Source organism: Emydura macquarii, unplaced genomic scaffold, assembly GCF_026122565.2.
Source record: "Emydura macquarii macquarii isolate MOO-44397 ecotype Brisbane River unplaced genomic scaffold, CSIRO-AGI_Emac_v2 contig_2768, whole genome shotgun sequence".
NCBI lineage: Eukaryota > Metazoa > Chordata > Testudines > Chelidae > Emydura > Emydura macquarii.
This window is the reverse complement of record NW_027132905.1, coordinates 52,575,195-52,596,109: the sequence shown is the minus strand read 5'-3', so window position 1 is coordinate 52,596,109 and position 20,915 is coordinate 52,575,195. Positions and strand designations below refer to the sequence as shown.

At 55.6% G+C, this 20,915-nt stretch overlaps 1 protein-coding gene across 2 annotated transcripts; it reads right to left on the bottom strand.

Annotated features, from left to right (window-relative positions):
• Positions 1-262: 262 nt before the first annotated feature.
• P3H1 (prolyl 3-hydroxylase 1) lies at positions 263-20,824 on the bottom strand. Of its 2 annotated transcripts, XM_067566300.1 has the most exons (15): positions 20,396-20,824; positions 15,473-15,625; positions 13,518-13,707; positions 12,795-12,926; positions 9,639-9,778; positions 8,470-8,559; positions 8,118-8,170; positions 7,475-7,596; positions 7,066-7,193; positions 6,097-6,192; positions 5,423-5,573; positions 3,267-3,384; positions 2,664-2,739; positions 1,746-1,886; positions 263-951 (listed from the first exon to the last, which is right to left on the bottom strand). In XM_067566300.1, the coding sequence occupies exons 1-15, from the start codon at positions 20,822-20,824 to the stop codon at positions 805-807; spliced, it is 2,166 nt and encodes a 721-aa protein (XP_067422401.1). In that variant the 3' UTR covers positions 263-804. The 2 variants fall into 2 exon arrangements, with proteins under 2 accessions (XP_067422401.1, XP_067422402.1); XM_067566301.1 differs by lacking the exons at positions 263-951; positions 1,746-1,886 and adding an exon at positions 2,278-2,440 and having other exon boundaries at positions 2,606-2,739; positions 20,396-20,795.
• Between the last annotated feature and the right edge of the window lie 91 nt (positions 20,825-20,915).

Sequence of the window (20,915 nt, the reverse complement as noted above, 5' to 3'; positions counted from 1 at the left end):
CAGAGGGAGACGTTCATTAAAGGGTCGTTGGGAGGCAAGGGATACCAGACACCTCCTGGAGAGGGTCCCCAGTGGGGAGTGCGGCACAGAATCCGCAGCAAACAGACATGCGGCACCTACCCCAGGCATCGAGTCAACAGAGCCCACGCGCCTTCGCTGCATCCCACAGAGGTGCTGGACCACTCGGCGGCCGGACTCTAGGTAACACGCAGACGCCAGGCTGTGACCCCGGCAGGGACCGATCAAAGGAGACACTCACAGATTAGAAAAGAGCCCTTTATTCCTCGCCTGTCGTCAGAAGGCAATTGAACCGCCGTGACACGTAGTGTGACCGAACCTATGGGCACTGGGGGGCTCAGGCTGCAGCTCCAGCCCTGGCCAGATCCCCCTAACTCCAGGGGCCAGAAGTCCTCCCAGCACTAAGCACCAATTTGCATGTTTGCTCCGAACGTGCACTTCTCTGTGACACGATCCCACGCCTGGGCTGGCCGTGTCCTCGCTGTGGGAGAGGGGAGGCAGGATGTGAGTAGGGACACCAGGCGCTTCTCAGGCGTGTGGCCCAGGGCAAATCCGGCAAAGCTTCCTCTGCAGCGAGGCCTTGGCGTCTGGTCACTGGAGCAGGCCAAAGAAATCTCTGCTCCTGCCAAAGGGCTTTCAGAGGGTTAGTTGCCTTCAGTCCCAGGTCCAGCGTCCTGAATTCACGAGCTGCAGTCAAGGGGGTTTGCGTCCTGAAAGGCTATTGCTTGTCCCTCTTCCCCCAGTAGGGCCGAGCCGGCACCTCACGGGGCCCTGCCTGGAGGGACATCACAGCTCATCCTTTCCCTCCACACTCTGCCCAGGAGTGGCCGTGGTGGTGGTTGGCAGCTCTACTTCCGGCCCCTTCACCTGAGACAAATCCACCTCCTCTGTGTTGAAGAGCATCTTCACCAGGTCGTCAGCCTGCACACGCTCCTGCGGGGCAAGGGGACAGGTTAGCGCATGCTGCAGGAGCCCTCGTGGCACTGGGGAGGGGACCCCCAGGGCATACTGGGATCACACTCCAAGTGTGAGGACACAGGGCTAGGAGGGAGCTCTGGGGTCAGTGAGTCCAGCCCCTGATATCACAGCAGCCCTTCGGATAATCCCGTTCAGACACATGGGAGGCTGCTCCAGAATCTCACTCCTCTGACGGTTCGAAATCTCCTCCTAACGTCCAACCTGAACTGACTCCTGGCCAGTTTATCCCCTTTGTTCCGGTGCCGACACGGTTCTTTAGCGTAAATTGCTCTTCGCCCTGCCTGGCATTTCTCCCCGACGCCGTCACAGACAGCAATCAGCTCCCCCCTCCTCCCACGTCTCAGGCTAACCACGCCCAGCTCTTTCACTCTGCTCCCGTCAGATCAGCTCTCCTTTGTCCTGAGCACCTTAGCAGCCCTTCTATGCCCTGCTTCAGTACATGGGTGACCAGAACAGCACCCACTGGTCCAGAGGGGATCTCACCAGTGCCTTCTACATTAATACTTCCCAGCCGCTGCTTAAAATACCTCACCTGACACAGCCCAGGCACAGCCAGACGCTTGCCCAGCAGCTGCAGAGGGAAAGGCCCATCCCTCGGGATCTCACCCAGCCATTTCCCCTGCCCCAGAGCCCATGCCAGTGCTCGGAGAGCCTGCTGGAGGAAGGCTGGGAAGAGGAGGAGGATGGGGCACAGGAAGTGTGTGCACCGCTGGTGCCGAGGCAGGAGGCCAGGGCAGGGAAGCACTTACTCGTTCGCTGTGTCGCGGGTCCAGCGTGAACCACAGGGCAATGGCGCAGCGCTGGCCCTTAGTCACGGCCTTCACCCCATGAGGGTTTTCCGAGCCCGAGGAGAAGCCAACCGCACGCCCACACTGCGGCTGCACCTCTGCCTGCAGGGAACAGAGGCATGGATTAGGAGCCTCCAACCACCCAGGTGGCAGCTAGTGACAGAGAACGCCGGGCAATGGGTGGGAGTGGGGGCGTCTGCCCGGGCAGCGGCCAGGCTACACCCACTTGGCTCCCCAGCAGGTTCCATCTGCACCCAGCCCAAGCGATGCAGCGTGTTCTGCCACTGGTGGCTTCCCCCGTGGGGAGAGCTCCCCAGGCTCCTGGAGGCTGGCCAGGCAGTCAGATGCCAGGGGTCTAGCCTCAGGCACCATGACCAGATGCAGCTCCTCCTCCTCTCCAGGGATCACTCATGCCCTGTACTGCAGCCCTGCTGCTCCGTGGAGACATCCCCATCCCACATCAGAGCACAGCCATCTCCATTTCCCAGCCGGGGTAACAGCAGCAGCACTGCCTCCCAGCACAGCCAGCTCCACACGCTGCGCTCAGCCCTGTGCCCAGCCCCCTTGGCACCCGAACAGTCATGCTGCTCCCATCCTGATCAGCTCCGTGCACAGATGCTTTCAGTCCAGTGGATTAAGCTAATTCGGAATACATTCTGGAATCAAAGCATCCACACAGAGAGGTAATTAGGAGTAGTTAATCCACTTTAAATCCACACCTTTTCTTATTCCAGATTAATTTTCAGGTGCAGACAGGCTCTCAGGGTGAGCCACAGGCAGAGAGGGGCAGGAAGTGGGGAGAGCAGAAACGAGTCTCTCACCTCTCCGGAGCTGCCCAGACCAGAATCACTGCGTTCTCGGGGCAGACAGGCTGCTTACCGTCACGGTGGTGGCATCCAATTCCGTGAAGTAGAAGGCTCCTCCTTCAAAGTCCCCATTGAGATACAGGATGGCACTAGGGCCAGACACAGCAGAGACGGCATTCACTACCCAGCACCGTAGGGCCCCAGCACACCTCCCTCCGCCCCCAAGCTCCAGCCGGGTGAGGGCTAGCCAGAGAGGAGACACCTACCCATTCCTCTCCCCCTTCCCCGAGAAGGCAGCGGGCCGGTCAGGCAGCCTTTCAGCAGCCCTGCTGCCTGAGACGCCGAACACCAGCGCGCTGGATCTCCCTTCACACACAACACAACACAACGCTGCCCTGGAGCCGCTCTGGCCACATTTCTGAGACTCCCTATTCAGCAAGGGCCCTGTAACGAAGGGTGCCGGCCCCTGTAAGCGCAGGTGCCCGCAGCCTGTCTGTTCCTGGGGCCCGGTCCTTCAACGAACGGGACCTCTGGGAAATGTGGTTCCCCAGCAGGGACCGACAGGGCAGAGATGGGGTAACCAAGGGCGACCAGGCCATTGTGTGACGGGAACTCAGCCCAGCTCCGGGATCTAGGCAGACTGTGCCTCGGGCCAAGCCCCGCTCCATGGCGTCACCTGTAGTCCCGGAACGTGTAGGCCGGCGGCTCCTTGAGACACACCATGATCTCCGCGTTGAGGACGCAGTTATCCACGTGCACCGCGTGGCTGGAGTCCGTCCGGGCCGCTTGCTTCTCTGAGATGGAACGAAGCTGGTTGGTTACAGAACCTGTCCTGGGACGGCAGGACGTCTGTCTGCGTTCACCACGCCCTGCACCGCAGGGAGTCCGCAGCAAGGCTGCCCCACCCCATGATCCTCTCCCCGCACAATGCTCTGGCTTGCGATTTCAGGGAGGCCAGAATTCAGGCAGACGGCAGCAGCTGGCGGAGCTCTGCTCCCTTGTTCCCATGGCCTACAGGGAGTGCTGCTGCTCCGTGTTTTAGGGTGCAGCTCCCACCCAACCTACGCAATCATCTCCATGGGATGCCACCTGGAGCCTCACGGTGCCAGTTTAAACAGTGACACATGACACTTATCCCACCGCTCACCGCAGCAGATGATGCGCTTTCCAGTGATGCTGGGTGCACTGGTGGATACTGGGAAGACCTGGCCAAGTTCCTGGGGTGGGGAACTAGCTGTTCAAGCCTCCCCCAGAACTCCCGGTCACATCTGCCCCGCCCATGAGACTCAGCACCTCCCGTCCAGATTTTTAAAGGTATTTGCACATAGTCACGCTCAGCATGACAACTGCTAATTGATTGCGGAGCCTGAGACTCATGTTCCTGAGAAGCCTGAATCTCACTGACAGGATTTTAGTACCTGAGCTTGGCTCAGGCTCCCAAATCACTTTGGAAAACGAGTGTCTCCTAAATCAGTTAGGCTCTGCAACATGGAGCTCAGTAACACCTCAATACTTTTAACAATCTGGGCCAAGCGCTTTAAGTGCCTGGAAACCTGAATTGCTTCCCATATCTCCTTAGGTATCAGCAGCTCTGGTGCACCTCTATTCAGCTGCCTACCCCCGGCTGCCCCTTTATGCGGTTATTTCCTGCCAGCACAAAGAAAGTGTGGAGGCGTTTTTGGATTGAATCAAGGGCTGAGTTCTGCAGAAGCGATGGCAAGCTGAACCAAGCTTCTGTAGCAAGCCTCTCCCACCGAGCAGCCAGGGCCGTGGTGTCTGTCTAGCACACACAGCAGAAACACTCAACATGCGGCTCTGGTCTAGCAGTGACTGTCTGCCTTTCCCTTTGCCCAGCTCACTCCCCATGTGCTCTGGATTTAGCGACCAAGTCTGCACAACTCCTTCCTCCCATTAGCCCTGCAGAGCCAGCCCAGCCCAGCCCAGAAGGAGGTAGCTGGATTCTGTCCCCTCCTGCACGTCAGCAGAAGAGTTTGCTACGTGCCGCCAACCAGTCACACCTGGGCCAACACACGGACAGCGCCCGGGCTGCAGAGGTGACACCAGGGCAGAACCCTCATTACCAGACACCTGTGACACAGACCCGCTACGGAAGTGACGTTATGGCTGCGAAGGGAGTCCCCCCAGACACGGAAGACGACGTTCTCTCCCCAGGGCCTGTGATGGGTGTATTAACCCTGCTCTGGCAACACAGGGGTTAACAAAGTGTTTTGGGCCCATGAAGCAACGCCCGCATGGCGTGCTCCCGCAGCGGGGGCACATACAAGGAAGCAGCTCCGCTCAGTCGGGGCTGGCTGAGGAGGAGACGGGACGTGCTGCAGGCCCCAGCTGAGGACGAGCCGAGGCCCCAGACTGCGCCACGGGGAACCAGTCGGCCGCCGGGACTGAGGGGGATGCCAAGCGGCTGCCAGCAGAGGCGATACCTGAGATGGGCTTAGGGTGGGAAGCGACCCAGCAGATGGTTTGGGGACAGGGGGACCTGAACCCTGCACTGGGGTGATTGGTTACAAAGGGCCCTGGGCTGGAACTCAGTGGGGTAGGGTGGGCCCGGGTTCCCCTCCCTCCCCACACTTACCACTAAGCACTGTTGCCTGGAGAGAGGGCAGCCCTGTGGAACTGCGCTACTAGGCACCTTGGACTCTTACCACTAGGTGCCACTGCCACCGTGGGGGATGGGGCAGCCCCCTCTGATTCCCTGCTGCCCCCTTGACAGGGCCGTTGGAGGAGCAGGAGCACCCATAGACACGGAGAAGGGGCAAAGTGCCAGGCCAGTGGCCACTGCGGGGGGTAGAGGCAGTGCCGCCAGCTGCTCACCGTCGATGGCTGTGCGGCACACCAGGTGAGAGTAGGAGAAGTAGAGCGGGGTGTCCAGGCGGAAGTAGGACTCCACCACGCGCCGCACCTTCTCCGTCACATTGTAGTAGAGCCGGGCGCTGCGCATGGACACCTTGCCCTCCTGCCCCAGCTGCAGGAGAGAGAGCGTGAGCAGGGGTCAGTGGCCCGGTTTCTTCCCCAGTGACCTCACCACGTTTTGCCCCGAGCCGGCTGTCTGGGCTGGAGGGAGGGCAGCAGTGGTAGAGAAATATCCCAATATCCCCATCTGCAAAGGGGTAAGGGTCTGAAGGCTGCCCCCACCCCCCGAGCTCTCTTTGGCTGGTACGGGGGCAGTTCTGTACCTCACCAACTGTTCTCTGTGGGGCCTGAATGAGACGGACACACACACCGGTGACCCTGCCATTCTCCGGACTCAGCTGCTCAGGACTCCCCGCATTCCTTCATGTCTCCAGGTGAGAGAACAGGCTGGGCGCCAAGCGTCCTGCTAACAGCTCCTTCCCCTGGCCTGCCCCATCCCTTCCGGCCCATCTCCTCTATGTTCCCCTCCTCCACGCCCCGCCCCGCCCCGCCCCGCCACTCCTCAGCGCTAGCCACACTCTTCTCCCGACCCATGTCCACGGCCTCCCGCTTCTCTCAGTCCAATGAAATCCTACCTTGAGGGCCTTATAGACCGTCACGCCGTAGAAGGTCTCGCTGGGAGTGTGAGGGGAGGTTTTCCCGCGATAGCCATCCCCAGCAGATGCAGCTGCCTGCAAAACCCAGAGTCAGGCTTGAGACCCCCACGCTGCCGCATGCCCCTGACAGAAGGACATGAGTGGGCTCTGGCCAGGGCAGGGAGACAGGCCAAGCACTCGGAGACCCCGAGCAGGCGTGACAGGCCCGGAACTGCACACCCAGCCTTTTCTGTAAGGCTTTTCCCTGGAAAGCGGCAGATGTGATGCCAAGGAGCACTGGGGCCTGGCCACGCTAGAAACTGTAACAAGGCCCCAGGGAAACAGTTCAGGGCCCAAGGCAGAGAGTTCACTCCCGGCCCCCTTGACATGCCCAAATCCAGTCTTCCAAACCAAGCTCCTCCCAAACCCTGTCCTGAACCAGCCTCTGCTATAGGCTGGAGAACCCGCAATCGCATCCCCGTCTGCTGTTGGTCAGAGCCCCACCCTGCAGACACAGACCCACCCACCAATGGCCTGAGACCCGTGGTACGCAATGCCAAAGGGGTCGGGGAGCGTGGTGACTGCTCTGAGTTGGATAACAGGGCGTTCCTTGCGTGCAGGAGCTGGTGGAGTGGACAGAAGGGACGTCTTCCCCAGTGGGGGGGACAGGCGGGCTGCGCTGGGGAATTACAGTCCTGGCTTCAGATTTGCAGAACGGAGACAGGCGTTACTTCCTCTCCAGTGGTTCACTGTGTTGATTTTGTAAATAGCTGACAGCCCCGCCCCCCCAGTGCTCTCCCCACGCCACCCCCATCATCTCCCAGGTTCACCCAGAGCAACCCCACCCCTGCCCGCTGCTCAGCCTGTGCCAGCCTCTGCCCGCTCCCCCCCATCTCTCAGAACTGCCCTTTCACCCCCTGGGCCAGCCCGTTCCCCTCCAGGTGCTGCAGCCTGTGACGAGCTACTCACATTGGTGAGTTTCTGCAGCTCCTGACACTCCTCCTGGGAGATGACTCCGTCCACCACCACTCGCTGGGAGCCATTCAGCAGCCTGGAGTTCATGGTGACGCTCAGCCCGTCGTACAGCAGGGGCCCACCTGCCGGGCCAAGGAGCAACACTGGAGCGCAGGGAGCCCTTGGCTGGATGGGTCAGAGGGGGCGGCCAGCACTGGGTGCGTGGACACGTGTGTGCACTGAGGGCGGCGTGTGAAAGAAGGGGAGAGATGCCATTTCCCCTCAGCTACAGGCCACACCTAGGATGGCATTTAACACACGGCTCCTTCCCCACAGCCCCAAGCTCCTTAGCTCACGGCGTGACGGGCTGTCTGCTGGGATCACAGGAGGACACGGGAGCACACGTCACAGCCCCCCCCCTTACCTTCCCGGATGAACTTGCTCACGTCCACAGACTCTTTGGTTTTCTCCTCCACCAGCGTCTCTATCTCCTTCATCAGGTTGCCAATCTCCTCGGAGATCCGAGCTGCCGTCTCCCGCTCCACCCTGGGCACAGAGAAGCTGCTGTGAGCTGCTCGCCAGCCCCTGGGGTGGGCGTGTAAATGATCGGCCAGCTGGGAGTCGGGCAGGGAGTTGGGGAGCAGCGATCTGGAGGCCTCCACAAAGAGGACAGGGAGTGAGAGGTGCAGGGAAAGGAGATGAAGCTGTGGGAGGGGTTAAAGATGGACGGGGCGGCTAGTGACGCTGGGTGGGGGGCTCAGCGGCTTGACAAGGTGCCCATACACCTTACTGCTGTGGTTCATTCCAGCCCCAGCTCCCGTGAGCGCTGCACTGGTGTTACACGGTGTCCACTGCCATCCCATCCCCCTGACACGCTCAGACCCTCGCCGCCTCCAGCCAAACTACAACAGCCTCTGCTTGAGCACCAGGCCGTCCTCCCGCCCCACTGCAGCAGGCGGGTTTGGAGCATCCCCGCTGCGCTAACGGAAATCCGCACGCCGGCAGTGACCGACACAAGGTGGGAGCAAACAGACAACGCTACAGCCAGCACTGCTGAGAGTTCTCACTTCTGTTTCTCTCGCAGCCTCTTTGGTATCACCTCCTCGGGGGTCCACGTGTCCTGAAGGCAGGAAAGAAACCAGAGATAAGGATCCTCTTCCTTGCCCGAGACACTCCATCCACGGCTCAGACACAAGGGTGCAGCCCTGCGCAGGGCCAGAAGGCAGAGCTTCCCAAGGAGACATCACACAGCGCCACTGAAGAGCCGTCAAATGGTCACAGCCCCTCCTCATCCTCCGCAGAACCCCTCACCCAGCACAGCCCATCCCCCACCTGCCACATAGCCCATCCCCCAGCATTCAGTCTAAACCTGCCCACTCCCCATTCCCGCAGGCCCAGGCCCAGGCCGTCTCCACTCACCGGGTCCACAAATGGAATCCCAAAGGCATCGTAGCTGAAAAAGAGCAGCTCCTTCTCCAGCAGGCTGCGCTGGCGATACACCTGGATATCCTGAAGGCGTGGGAGAGATGGAGGGGTCAGGGCAGCCTCCATGGGCTTTGCTTTGGGATAAACAAGCTGACCTGGCCCCTTGGAGGAACCGGCAGCGATGAGGAGAGCATTACAGAGAGCAACAGAACTCCACAGTGGGAGATGTGGTGGGATGAAAGTGCACGATTCTGCTAATCCGTGCCTCTCGACGCACCTCATCCTGACCGGCAGCCCCCTGCTCTTCCAGGTCTGGGTCCCTACACAGCTCTGTCAATGGAGACCATTTCACGTTTGGAAAACGTCGGGGTGAGTGTTATCAATGCCAGGTATAAAGCGGGAAGCTGATCTCAACTTTAACCACAGACTCTCCAGAAAACATTCCTTCCCCCTTCTGCTGACTCCACTTTTACCCCACTTTGTAACGGTAGCAATAAACGCGAGACGTTTTTATTATTGGTGGGGCTGGCTGCAGCCCCCCCGTCTGACCTGCCCGCCACGCCCCATGGTAAGGTCCTGTCTTCATCTGCTGATCACTTTACCAAACGTTACCTCTTGGGGCTGCACGTCCCACACTGACTATCTGCCGCAGGCCAGTTTTTAACACCATGTCGGCCAGGTTGGCAGTTTCTGAAAACGAAGCGCCCGCGCCAATGGCCACGCCCTGACGTTTCAGAGGACGGTGCAGGTTAGAGCAGTGCGCACTAACGTGTGGATGGGAGAGGTTTCTCCCTCGCTCTGTCACTCAGTGACTGGCTGGTGCCCTGAGGCAGGAGGCCAGTTTAGGCTTATTCCTGGCTCACAGAACCACAGCAATTCGCAAAACCCTCCAGCCATATTTAGGGTGTTGCTTCGGCTGAGTTTGGACCAGGCGCCTTGTGTCCAACCCTTCAGCACTGACTGGCACCGACATGCAAGGATGAAGGCGACCAATCCTCCTAACACTGCAAACCTCTGCTGAGCAGACTGCAACCCGTCTGCCCTGCAAACAGCAGTCCCAGTTCTGCAGGTGCTGCTTCAATAGCCTGTGAATCACAAGATGAGAACAGCAATGGGCAGAACTCGCGGAGCAGTTTGCCTGGTACAGGCTGAGGATCACTCACTTCTCGAGGACTGATAGGTGCAGCCAGCTTTTCCCCAAGGACGGCCGTGTAGTAGGCCAAGTTCTGATTCATCACTTCATCGTTAGGGAAGAAAAGCAAGTAGGTTTTGGCGCATTCAATGGCTTTCTCGTAACTCCCACCTGCAAAAAGAAACCAGCTCGTTACGAGAAGCCTTCCCTCTCTGCTGTGCAGGACGCCGACAAGGAGGGGCACAGAACAGGAGTAATGCTACGGTATATTTTCAGCACCAGGTCAGTCGGACTCAGATTTAGCACAGAGTCAGATTCAGACACAAGAACGGCCAGACTGAGTCAGACCAACAGTCCATCTAGCCCAGTCTCCTGTCTTCCAACAGTGGCCAATACCAGATGTTTCAGAGGGAATGAACTGAACAGGGCAATTATCAAGTGACCCACCACCTGTTATTCCATCCCAGCTTCTGGCAGTCAGGGGCTAGGGAAACCCAGAGCATTGGTCTGCATCCCTGACAATCTTGGTTAATAGCTATTGATGAATCTATCCTCCATGAAGTTACCTAATTCCAATTCGCCGCAATGGGAAACCTTGGTGTTCAGACTCTTTTCTCTCTGAAGACTAGGACTCAGATTAGTTACTCATGTTCAGTCTTATCTCCATCATTTATCTTTTGTTTCCCAGTTTCACAACCATGGGGAACAATTTTTCCATGCACTGCAAAAGATCAGGAATGAGAAATGGCTATGAAGCACAGCTGTAATAGTACAGCAACACCTAGCCAGTAGATGAAACAGGGGCGGGGGGCGGGGGGGGAGGGGGGTGTGTGAAGGTTCCCTTTACACTTTTCAATGGGAATCACTTCTTCTCAAAAATAAAGGGTCCTGGTGTCAGAGCTGGCCAGCGTGTAAGCAAAGAGAAGTTGGCTCTGCAGTAGGAACTGTCCTGGCTGCTCTGGAAACAGGGAAATCTCTTCTCTCAGCTTTTCATTCCGCTCTTACTAGTTCTAAACCAGGTCAGATACAAGGGCAAAGTCTTTCTTCCCAGTAAAGGAAGGCAGGACCCCTCTGCACAGGGGCTGGCTGGCTCGCAATCCTTAGCTGATACACTTTGTAATGCCAGTAAAACACCTACTGGGAAGATGGACCAGTAGCACAAATCAGAAATGGGAGCAGAAGGTTGCTCGGAATAATAAAAGAACTCCAAGAAATGAGATTAAGTCTATGCTCCATCCAGCTAGGATGAAATCATGCACCTCTTGTATACATGTGTATCAAAGGGAAGAGAAGAGTGGCTCTGGCATCTGCCCTCCTCCTCTAGGGCCTGGCCAGTCTGCTTTAGACACAGCAGAGTTCACCTTATTTCAGAGGAGTGAGCCTTGGAACACCACCTCCCTCAGTCCTGGAAGGAGCTTTCAGAGAATGGCAGAGTGAATCCACAGCAGGATGGGAAAGGTTCAAAAGTCTGTTGGCATTTGGTCAGAGCCTTGTTCTGGGTCTGCAAGAGGTGACCGGACCCCTGTGCCACTAAGGTTTGTGATGGTCCCTGCCTGTGTGTGAGCAGGAGGAGAAGAGGGTGATGGGAGGGAGCCCGTAAAAGCAGCTCCAGTTAAGTAGGAGTATGTAGCACTGCTCCCATGGCCAGCCTGACCAAGACACTGAGCCAGACACGAAGACTTACCAGCGCTGCTCCACTGCATGGGGAAGGCTTTGACAAGAGCAGGGTGGAAGGAGTCTGGATTCAAGTTCTGTGCAGGTCTCACTTTGGAGAGTGCCTGTACCAGACACACAGCTCTCCCGCTCTGACCTGACAGTTCTGCTCAAGGTTCAAGAGAAACAAAATACTGACAAGTCTCTGTGCTTGGCAATGGGAACCCCCCCGAGCCTTTGCTGCTTCCTTGTCTATCATGCTGCACCAGCCACTGAGTCACTAGAGCCTGCTCAGGGGGAGAGGAGCCCTGTTTAGAGTGGCCAGAACCTCACCATGCTGAAAACAGCTGCTGCTTCCTTCCTGGGATGGCAGCCAGCCGGATCCCAGCTAGCGGATAGGAAACCGTGCCACCTGCTGGAGACAAAGAACCAAGGCCACATGGCAGGAAGCAATGAAATCACTCGTTGCAGGCAGGAACTACACAAAAGCACCTGGACCAATGCAGAAGAACACACAGAGGATGATTTCCTAGACAGCAGGCTCCAAAACAGTTTGGTTGGAGGCTGAAAGCAGGAGCTAAATCAGATAGTGGGAAGAGAGAAATGGGACGACCTGAAGGTCCCAGTATTCTGGGATGGGCGTGTACAAGGAGGATGGACACTTATCGTGGAGCTAAGGGACAGATAAGGGATGTTACCAAAGCAAGGAGGATACTGGACTGAGAGGCTCGCCCCATCTGCATATCATCAGGCATCCCGGCAGCAGGCCTACCAGTTTTCACACTGGGAATACACGTTTAAATACTATTTCTAAGCAGTGCAGAGAGACACCGAACCCGTTCCATTATGACCCTCTATTTTCAGTGACTTCGAACTCTGACAAACTAATTGGATGAGCTGAAATTTTCTCTTCATCTCTTCCTCAGGTTGATTTTTAAGCTGGAAAGTTTGTGCAGAAGCTGAGAGGCAGTTCAGATGTTTCCAAGGAGGTTAGTGAAAAACAGGCAATTTTGTCGATGTTAAGAAAAATTCTGACTGTTTTTGGACTAGTTCAAATACCTCTGTGGTTTGGAGCAGGAGCTAGACTGCTGGCAGGGGCCTTTCAGCGTCCCCACAAAACCTATCCAGATCTGGGCAACGTATAAGCCTCAGAAAATCATTTTCACATACATAGCAGAACTCGTTCAACATTTGGCCCTTAATTTTCTGAATGCTCCAGCTATGCCTGACACCAGGCCGTACTCCGTCTCCTGCGACCGACTTTTCTGTGGAAAAGTACACGGGATAGTGTAGCTTATGGTTATATCTAATGCCTGGACAACTGTAACTCTGGCATTTCCTAACTTCTGAGCACCTGACTCTGCAACATTAACAATCTTCTTTTAAGGTAGTTCTTTTGTACGGAATATTATACCCTCCACTATCTGTGCAAAAGAAAGAGGGACAAAGTCAGTTAAGTTGTGTGCCAGTGACCCCCAGGACCCTAATGTCAGGGCTTCCCAATCAACGGAGAAATAAGAGATATGCTTCTTACTGTTGTAATAGGCAAACTGCAGGTAGTTGAAGTATGATGGAAGGAAATCCTCAATGGGCTTGTCCCGGCCGGGCTGGGAGGCTAGTTCAGTAACACAACCCTGCTTACAGCTTAGCACCTGCATGTAATGATCTGGTAGAGAAAGACAGCACATTTTATTGGTCAGGTGAGACCTGTATCAGAGCAGGAATTCTTTAGTCAGGAGGCCGCTTCACTGGGGCCTGGTCTACACTCACCGGGAAATTCGGCAGCAGTTGACGGGAGTTACACAAGCTACTCTGCTTGCGTAACTCCTGTCAACTTCGTAACTTCCCTTCAGCACGCGGGCCCCACTGCGCTGCGCCGATGGGAGGCAGTGCTATGCCTTTTGAGGAGGTTGTTTAATTGAATTGACTACCGGATGGATCAATTGAGCAGATCTTCACTGCCGCTCAATTGATCGATCTGATGGCAGCGAATTTGCCGCTGTCAGTCTAGACATACCCTCAGGCATTAGTTTCATTAGGACCCAGAAAATCGGACTGGGAATTTAAATCCCCATAAGACCAACCTTAGCACCCTCTCTCCAGCCACCAACTCCCCATGTCCATGGGGGAAGTGCCCCAAAAACCTGATTTGAGAGCCAGAAACACTGAAAGAGGGAAGGACAGCAGTAAGTACAGCATGCAGGGGCTCACAAGAGGCGCTACATGCAGCTGGTGAAGGGCTCTGCCCTGCACCCACCTGTAATGGCCTGGACCAGGTCAGCATTGTATTCCAGGTAGTTGTAGCCTTCGTAATCATAGGGCCCCTCGCAGAGAGCGCGACATTCGGTGTCAGCTACAAAATATTCTTCCAGCGCCTTCTCCAAATGCAGAATGGCGGCTTGCGGCTGCTCCTCTGTGTAGAACTTCACCCCTAGGCGGAACTCATGCTGCAAAAAGCCAGGAAGAAAAGTGAACCCAGATCCCAGCCAGAAACATTCCAGTGTGGGTGCAGTTCAGCACGGTCCCCCCAGATAGCTCGCTCACCCTCTGATCACTGAGGCCCAGGGGGGGTAGATTGTGGGTCCCTCAATAAAAGAGATCTCCAAGCAGATGGCAGGCTGAATACCTACCACCCAGACCGTGCATGGCCATGGGGTAAGTGGACAGATGCTCCTTCTACAAAAAATCAATACAGCCTTCAAAGCAAAAGGGCATTTGTCAAGAGGGGACTAGTCGCACATGGTCAATACTGCTAGCCAGGGCTCAGGGTTCTAACTTCACACGTGTCTGTTTGGACGGGGAGGAGGTCAATACCTGGGAGTTAGGTATGTAACATTTCAGCTCTCCCCCACGATGTCTCTGAGTGTTTGGGGAGGGACTGGAGAGGGAGAAATCCCCCCACCCCATATTTGGTGCTGGAAATGTCACGGTTCCGTGTTTCAGGTATCTCCAAAGATGAAGAGCTCTCTGGCTCTTTGCTCTCACTTCAGCACAGTGTCACAGACATCGCGCACTTCCATGCTGCTCCCATGTAGGAGAATCCTGCTGTCCCCAAAGGCCGCTTTACTGCTGCCTCTAGCACATGGCCACTTCACTGACCACAGAGCACAGCTCTTTTAGCCAGCCAGGCCCTTGAGCTCTGGTTCCACTTCCAGAGCCCACATGACCTTCCCCTGTTCAGCCGCATGCCTGGATCTCACGTGGTGGGTACAATGCAGGCTGGCTGTTTTGGGATCTGCGGTTCCAGGCCTTTCCAGGCATTTAAAATGAACAGCAATCCATTTTTAAATTCTACCAGTTAGAAAAACTCCTCAAGTTTTATCATCTTTGATGGTGCTCCAGAAGCGTCATGTGCATTGGCTTAGACGCAGAATCTGACACAGCAGGGGAGACAGGAGGGACCTGGGGTTAGGATACCAAGCTGTTGCCACCTCCTGTCATGTGAGCCCCTTTGCTACAAACCCATCACCAAAGCCAGATCGAGACAATCACAGCCCTTCCTCTTGAACCTTAGTGGTGGCCTGCAAGGGAAGTGATTTTTAATGTGGGCTTGCGCCCTCTCTGGTTCTTTATGATGTGTGACCTACCCTGAGAAGTTGCTTCCTCCATCCCCTCCTTAAAAACCTCACAACTATGGAGAAGGTCGAGTTCGATCGTCCTTGGTTGTGCTGGAGGGATTCTTGTGTATCGGGAGCCCTAAACCTGAGCTGAAGGGCAGGGAGGTTGAATCTTTAACCACGACATCCTTTCTCGACAGCTTTCACTGGGTGTTGGCAGTTAATTAATTTAAAGAAAGCAAGCGACCAAAAGTTTTACAACACTGACAAAATCCTTTCCCTTCTCAATCTCTCAGCTTTCACCTCCCCGTGCGTGTGATGTCACCGTTTCACTTGGTCACCATCACCAGAGACAAGACCTAAACTTCTACCACAAAAGCAGACTCCATCCCCCCACCACCCTTTTCATCATTTTTACCATTGAATAGGACAAACTTTTTATTGCATTGGTTTGTAGCCATTGCAGGTCAGTTCCAGAGGCCACCCGCCCCTGCAGGTGCTGAGGGAGACTTTGCTCATTGAAACTCTCCACGCAGCCTTTGAGTGTCCAAGGAAATGATGGAGCCGGGCTGGCAGGTGCGGGTGGAAGCACTGACCCTGATGCACACCACTGAGGGGAGAACCCAAACGCTTGGGGGAGGAGGGTTCTTCTTACCATGTGGGGCTTGGCCTCCAGGTCCATGAAGTCTGACTCTTTGACTCCTGACATCATCTGGTAATACTCCAGGTTCTGCCTCATCTCCATGTGGTCGGGGTTCCCCACGAAGAAGGTATGAGCCGCAGCCACAGCCTTATCGATCTTGTGAATCTAGACAAAGAAAACACAGGGAGAGGTGAGACCGAAACCCAGACTCCCCAAGGCCCAGGGACAGTGTACTCAGCACCCTGGGAACACGTAACTGGATCAGCACAGCGCAGGGCTCAGCCACTTCTCCACCTGGGTTAGCCTAGCCCTCACCCAGCCATAGTCCCTCTCCCCCCAGCACACCCCAAGTCAGCCACTCTCCGCAGGCCCTGTGCATGCCCACACCAGGTTCACACTAGGAACTGGTAACATGGCAGCACCTAACCCCTCTCTCACAAAGCTGCCATTTCTCTGTGCCCACTGGATCTCCAGTACAGGTCTCCTATTCCCACCAGTGTGAGCTGTGTGGCAGCACTGATACGGGGCCAGGAATAATCACTGCTGGTTGACAGAGATCCAACTGGACAAACTGAGCTGCCTTGCCTCGCTGCTTCATACTGCACCGTCACAATTAAAGAGCCTTTGTGGTATCTCTTACCATTAGCTTCCTGCCGTTTAAATAAACATTCCCCATTCCCAAATAACGACCTAGCAAAGGGCAGCGGGACGGCCCTGCGGCGTGCGAAGCAGCACTTGAACGCAGCAGCTCCTGGTTTTAATGATTCTGCGGTTTGTTTTGCTTTGTCACACTGACTCTTCGGGGCGAGGGGACACACCCCGATGGAGGATTTCCTGGTTTTCTAACCTTCGAGTGGGCTGTGGCGGTCTCCTCCTCCCCACGCACATGGGGAGCAGATGGCCCTGTAGAGGCGACAGCCTTTACTGCACCTTAGCCAAGTTGTTTAGAATTGAAGCCATCACAAAGCAGCAAAAAGAGCAAAAGCACATTTTTGTCAATGTCACAGGTCTACTTTACAAGGAAACCCAGCGCCTGAGAGCACAAATAAGTTACCCAGTGAATTTGGGGTGGTGCGCAATGCTGGAGCATGGAAAACCCACACTGCTAGGACCAGACAGACAACCTTAATCTACTGGGGAAAGCAAGTGGATTCACCTGCTTGGGTCCTAGAACCACGGGATCACATCTCCTCAAGACAATGTGCGTGCAAAACTGTACCAGGCCAGGCTTCCCCTGCAGGGCACAGCCAGTCCCCGCCGACTGACTCACCATCAACGTGTCTCCCCAGCCCAGACTGAAGGAAACACCATAAACTGCCAGCCTCACAGCTGGGTGTCGTTACTCACTAACCAAAATGCCAAGCCCCTCCCTTCCACACACACACCTTATACCTCGCATCAGTCTAAACACGTATTTTCTGTTGTGTTCCACAGAGCCTAGGATGGGGCTGCTACTGCATTCACTCATCCCAACGGTTCGAAAGTCCAGCTGGCCTGGAGGCGCAGCACAAAATTTCAGCTAAGATCTAAAGGTCCCTGCTTCATTCCTAGGTTTTGACAGGCTTTGCCCATGCTTCCTTATTTGGGAATAAAAGGATGATTTTGTGCTTAAGGCACTGGACTGGGACTCGGGAGATCTGTGTTCAAGTCTTGGCTCTGCCACAGACTTCGTGTGTGACTTTGGGGCCTCATCTCCCCCATCTGGGAACAATAATCCTTCCTGCCCCTCACCCATTATGTCTCTGCAAGATCTGTCGGGCAGGGATGGTCTCTTATTATCTGTAGTATGTACAGCACTTAGCACAATGGGGCTCTGACCTTGGATGGGCCTTTAAGTGCGACGGTCACATTCAAATGATAATTAATAAGAGTCTCCTGAGGGAAAACTTTCCCCTTTCCCCGAGGGGACAGAAAGAAATGGAGAAGACATCATGTGTCACAGATGTCAGGCATGTTGTTTAATGCACCTCTGGAAAGTGCTCAGATACTGTGTCCCATTGATTATCCTCATTCCATCAAGTTTCTGTGATGCCTATTATATCAATACCCTCATTTAATATGAGGCACTCCAGTTCACCAATCTTAGTATTTAGGACTTCTAGCATGTGTATATAAGCACTTAAAAAACTGTCACTTTTTAGCTGTCTGTCATTATGTGATGTAATTAAATGGAATTCTTTTTTATTTGACTGTTTCTCATCAGATGCTATCCATATTTTATCCTCTTCCATCCTCTCTCCTCCTTACTAGGATACAGAGAATCTCCATTAATAGATCCTCCCGTAAGGGATGTCTCTGCACAAACCACATGCTCCTCCGCACCTGTCAGTTTTCCCCCAGCCCTTAGTTTAAAAACTGCTCTACGGCCGTTTTAATTTTTTGTGCCAGCAATCCAGAAGGGACTGAACAAACTGGCTTAATAGGTCTTTTTCATTTCTGCCTTCTGTCATTCTATGAATTGCACCTAATTCCAATAGTTTAATTTTCATAAGAACTTCATAAGAACAGGGACCATCCAGGTGAAACCTAATCAATAAAAGAAAAACAGAGCTGAATAGTTTTAGGTTCTCCATCCACTGAAAGCTGCCCTGCAAAAACTTCTCGTTTTTTAATCTACATTTTTCCATTTAAAAAAATGTTTCTCTTCTATCTTGCTATGTGAAAGACAAGCAACAAGGGGCACCAATGGAGTATACACCAGAGAGTGACACTATACACAAAGTGCGTCAAATGCACAAAGTAAACAAACGGAAAAACAAATGCATGTTTTTTCCTCTCATCGCCTTCATATAGTGATTTTCGCTGTTACTTGTAAGGCCAATAGGTACAAACTATTCCAACAGAAGTGTGATTAAATTGACAAATAACTGATCAACTGACCCAGTGTTTTCTTTAAATCTTTCTCTGGGGCAAAGCAGAGACAAATTCAAAGTGTCTGTGGCCCCACTGCTGTTGGACTACAGGAGGTTCTGTGTGTCACTGAGGGTCAATGTGATCATCAATGCAATACAAAACTTCCTGGGAGATCGCGATCCTACTACCACATAAAGGAAACAACTGCAAAGAATATTCTTAAGTGCCCTTTGGGGCATATTGTTAGTGTTTTAAATCATCACCACTAAACGCAGATCTAACAGGTGTAAACTGTAGGTCTCTGTGGGGTCACTGAATGAACAAAGACATACCAGCGGCAAGGAAGGGGAGCGTACAAACGGGCCATTTTTTCATCTTTTCGGACTACAACTGCGCTTGACATCAGCTCTGAAACAGGAGACCCTAGCGGATCGCTTTATGCTGGGTATGAAGAATGATACAGCCCCCAGCTCACTACGTGGCATTTCAGCTTTTGAAGAAAGGAGGAGGAGAATAGAGGGGGCTGGACTCTCTGCTGCAGGAAAAGGAGGGGAGACATCTGGAAGCAGCTGGGACTGCACATGTGGCATAAACTCCATTACTCTTCCCTGCCCTGGAGTGGGAGGAGCAGCAACAGGGGAGGATGGAGAGCTCCTTGGCGGGATTCGGTTACATGTACTGAACTGGGGAAAAGGAAATGTGCTAAAGATAAAGCAAGGCACAAAAGGAGTTATGGGAGACGTCCATTTCACTAGCATGTGGTGCCCCCAGATGCTGGGGCAGAGACCTGGCACTGCCCTCAGCATCTAGCCCACCTAAGTCACAGTACAATGCTGGCCTGTAGCTAAATCCCAGAGAGCACTCCCTGCCCACCCCAATGCTCTCTATGCCCCCACTGATCCTTCCTGCACTTCCACTGGTCAGAGCCTGCACTGTCCCCATAGCCTCTTCCCTTGCACCATCCTGTTCCCCCTCCAGATGCAGCTGACTCCCTTCCTAGCACCCTCAACTAATACAACTGCTCGCAAGCCCTCCTCAGGAGTGCACAGCTGCTCTGGATTGGTACCCAAGGAAAGGACGAATGGATCTGCACGCCCTCGGTTTTGACCCTTGTTAAGAGGGCCAGGGCAGGTGAGGTAATATCTTTTATTCAGTGGTTCTCAGCCGGTAGCCTGCGGGCCGCTTGTGGCCCAATCAGCACACAGCTGGGGCTTCTGTGACATCCTCAGGGAGTACTGGATGCAACCCACCACGGTAAATAGGTTGAGAACGACGCCTTTTATTGGACCAACCCCACTTCACTGGGTGACAGAGACAAGCTTCGGACTGTGCACAGCACTCTCCCTCAGGTCTGGGAAAAGCGCAGTGTCACAGCTAGATGCAAGGGGCCCCAGACTGCGCAGCCTAAGTAGCGAACACACACTTCAGGCCTGCACACTCTTCCCAGATTCAACCCAGCCCATTAGAGAGACTCCTGAGAGCTGCACACCATCAGCAGGGAAGGGACATGGGCTCTCTCTCAGCTGGGCAACAGCTGGGGAAAACTCTGCCCCACTGCAGCGTCGGAGTGCATGGTATCCGCGGCGGGCAGAGCCCCCCTTCCTCAGTAGCCGGCAGCAGACAGGCCAGATATGGTCCTGCCGCCAGTCTGGCGCTGAAACGAGCGCCTGCCTCTGGTAACAGGCCAGATCTGCCCGGGGACCCATTGCTCAACCGGAAAGGTCCTGGTGTCTGCAAGACAGCCCCCCCCCCCGCTGTCCTGTCCTGTCCTGTCCTGTCCGCTGCAGCTGGTCACTGCGGCTGAGCGCCAGCCTGGGGCAGTCCGGAGCCCCCCGTGCACCACAACCCAGCGCACGGGGACCTGCCCCCGGGGATGCGGGGCTGTGATTGCCCTGGGACGGATCCGGCGGAGCAGAGCCAGACACCTCAGACAGAGCCACCCCCGGTCCCCCGCTACCGCCTCCCCGCGCTCCCTGCAGCGGCTGGCAGGTGCCGCGGGGCTGCCTTGGCAGACCCCCCCCCGGGGTTCTCCTCCCCCCGGGTTCTCCCCCCGCTCTCCCCCCCCCGGGGCTCTCCCCCCACCTTGAAGTAGGCCACCTGCAGGTAGTTGTAGGGGCTGCGCTTGCGGAACTCGAGCTCCAGCTCCTCGCCGAGCAGGTAGCGGGACGGGGCGGGCGGGGCGCAGGCCCGCAGGCAGGCGGCGCGGCGCAGCAGGCGCTGGAAGAAGCGCAGGTCGCGCAGGGCGGACGGGCCGGGCTCCGCCGCGGGCCAGGCGCTGGCGTTGGCGCTGGCGCAGCCGAGCCGGCATTGCACCAGCCGGGCCCGCAGCGCCGCCCGGGCCCGCAGCGCCCGCTCCATGTGCAGGATCACGGCGGCCCAGTCCCCGCGCGCGTACGCCTCGGAGCCGGCGGCGAACAGCGCGTCCGGGGGCTCGGCCGGCTCCGGGGGCTCGGCCGCGCACGGCGCCAGCAGCAGCAGCAGCAGCAGCAGTAGCAGCGCGGCCAGCGCCATGGCCCAGACGGTCCGGGTCCGAGCCCGGCGGAAGCCCCGCCCACCCCTCGGAGCCCCGCCCCTCGGCGCTGAGAGCCCCGCCCACACCAGA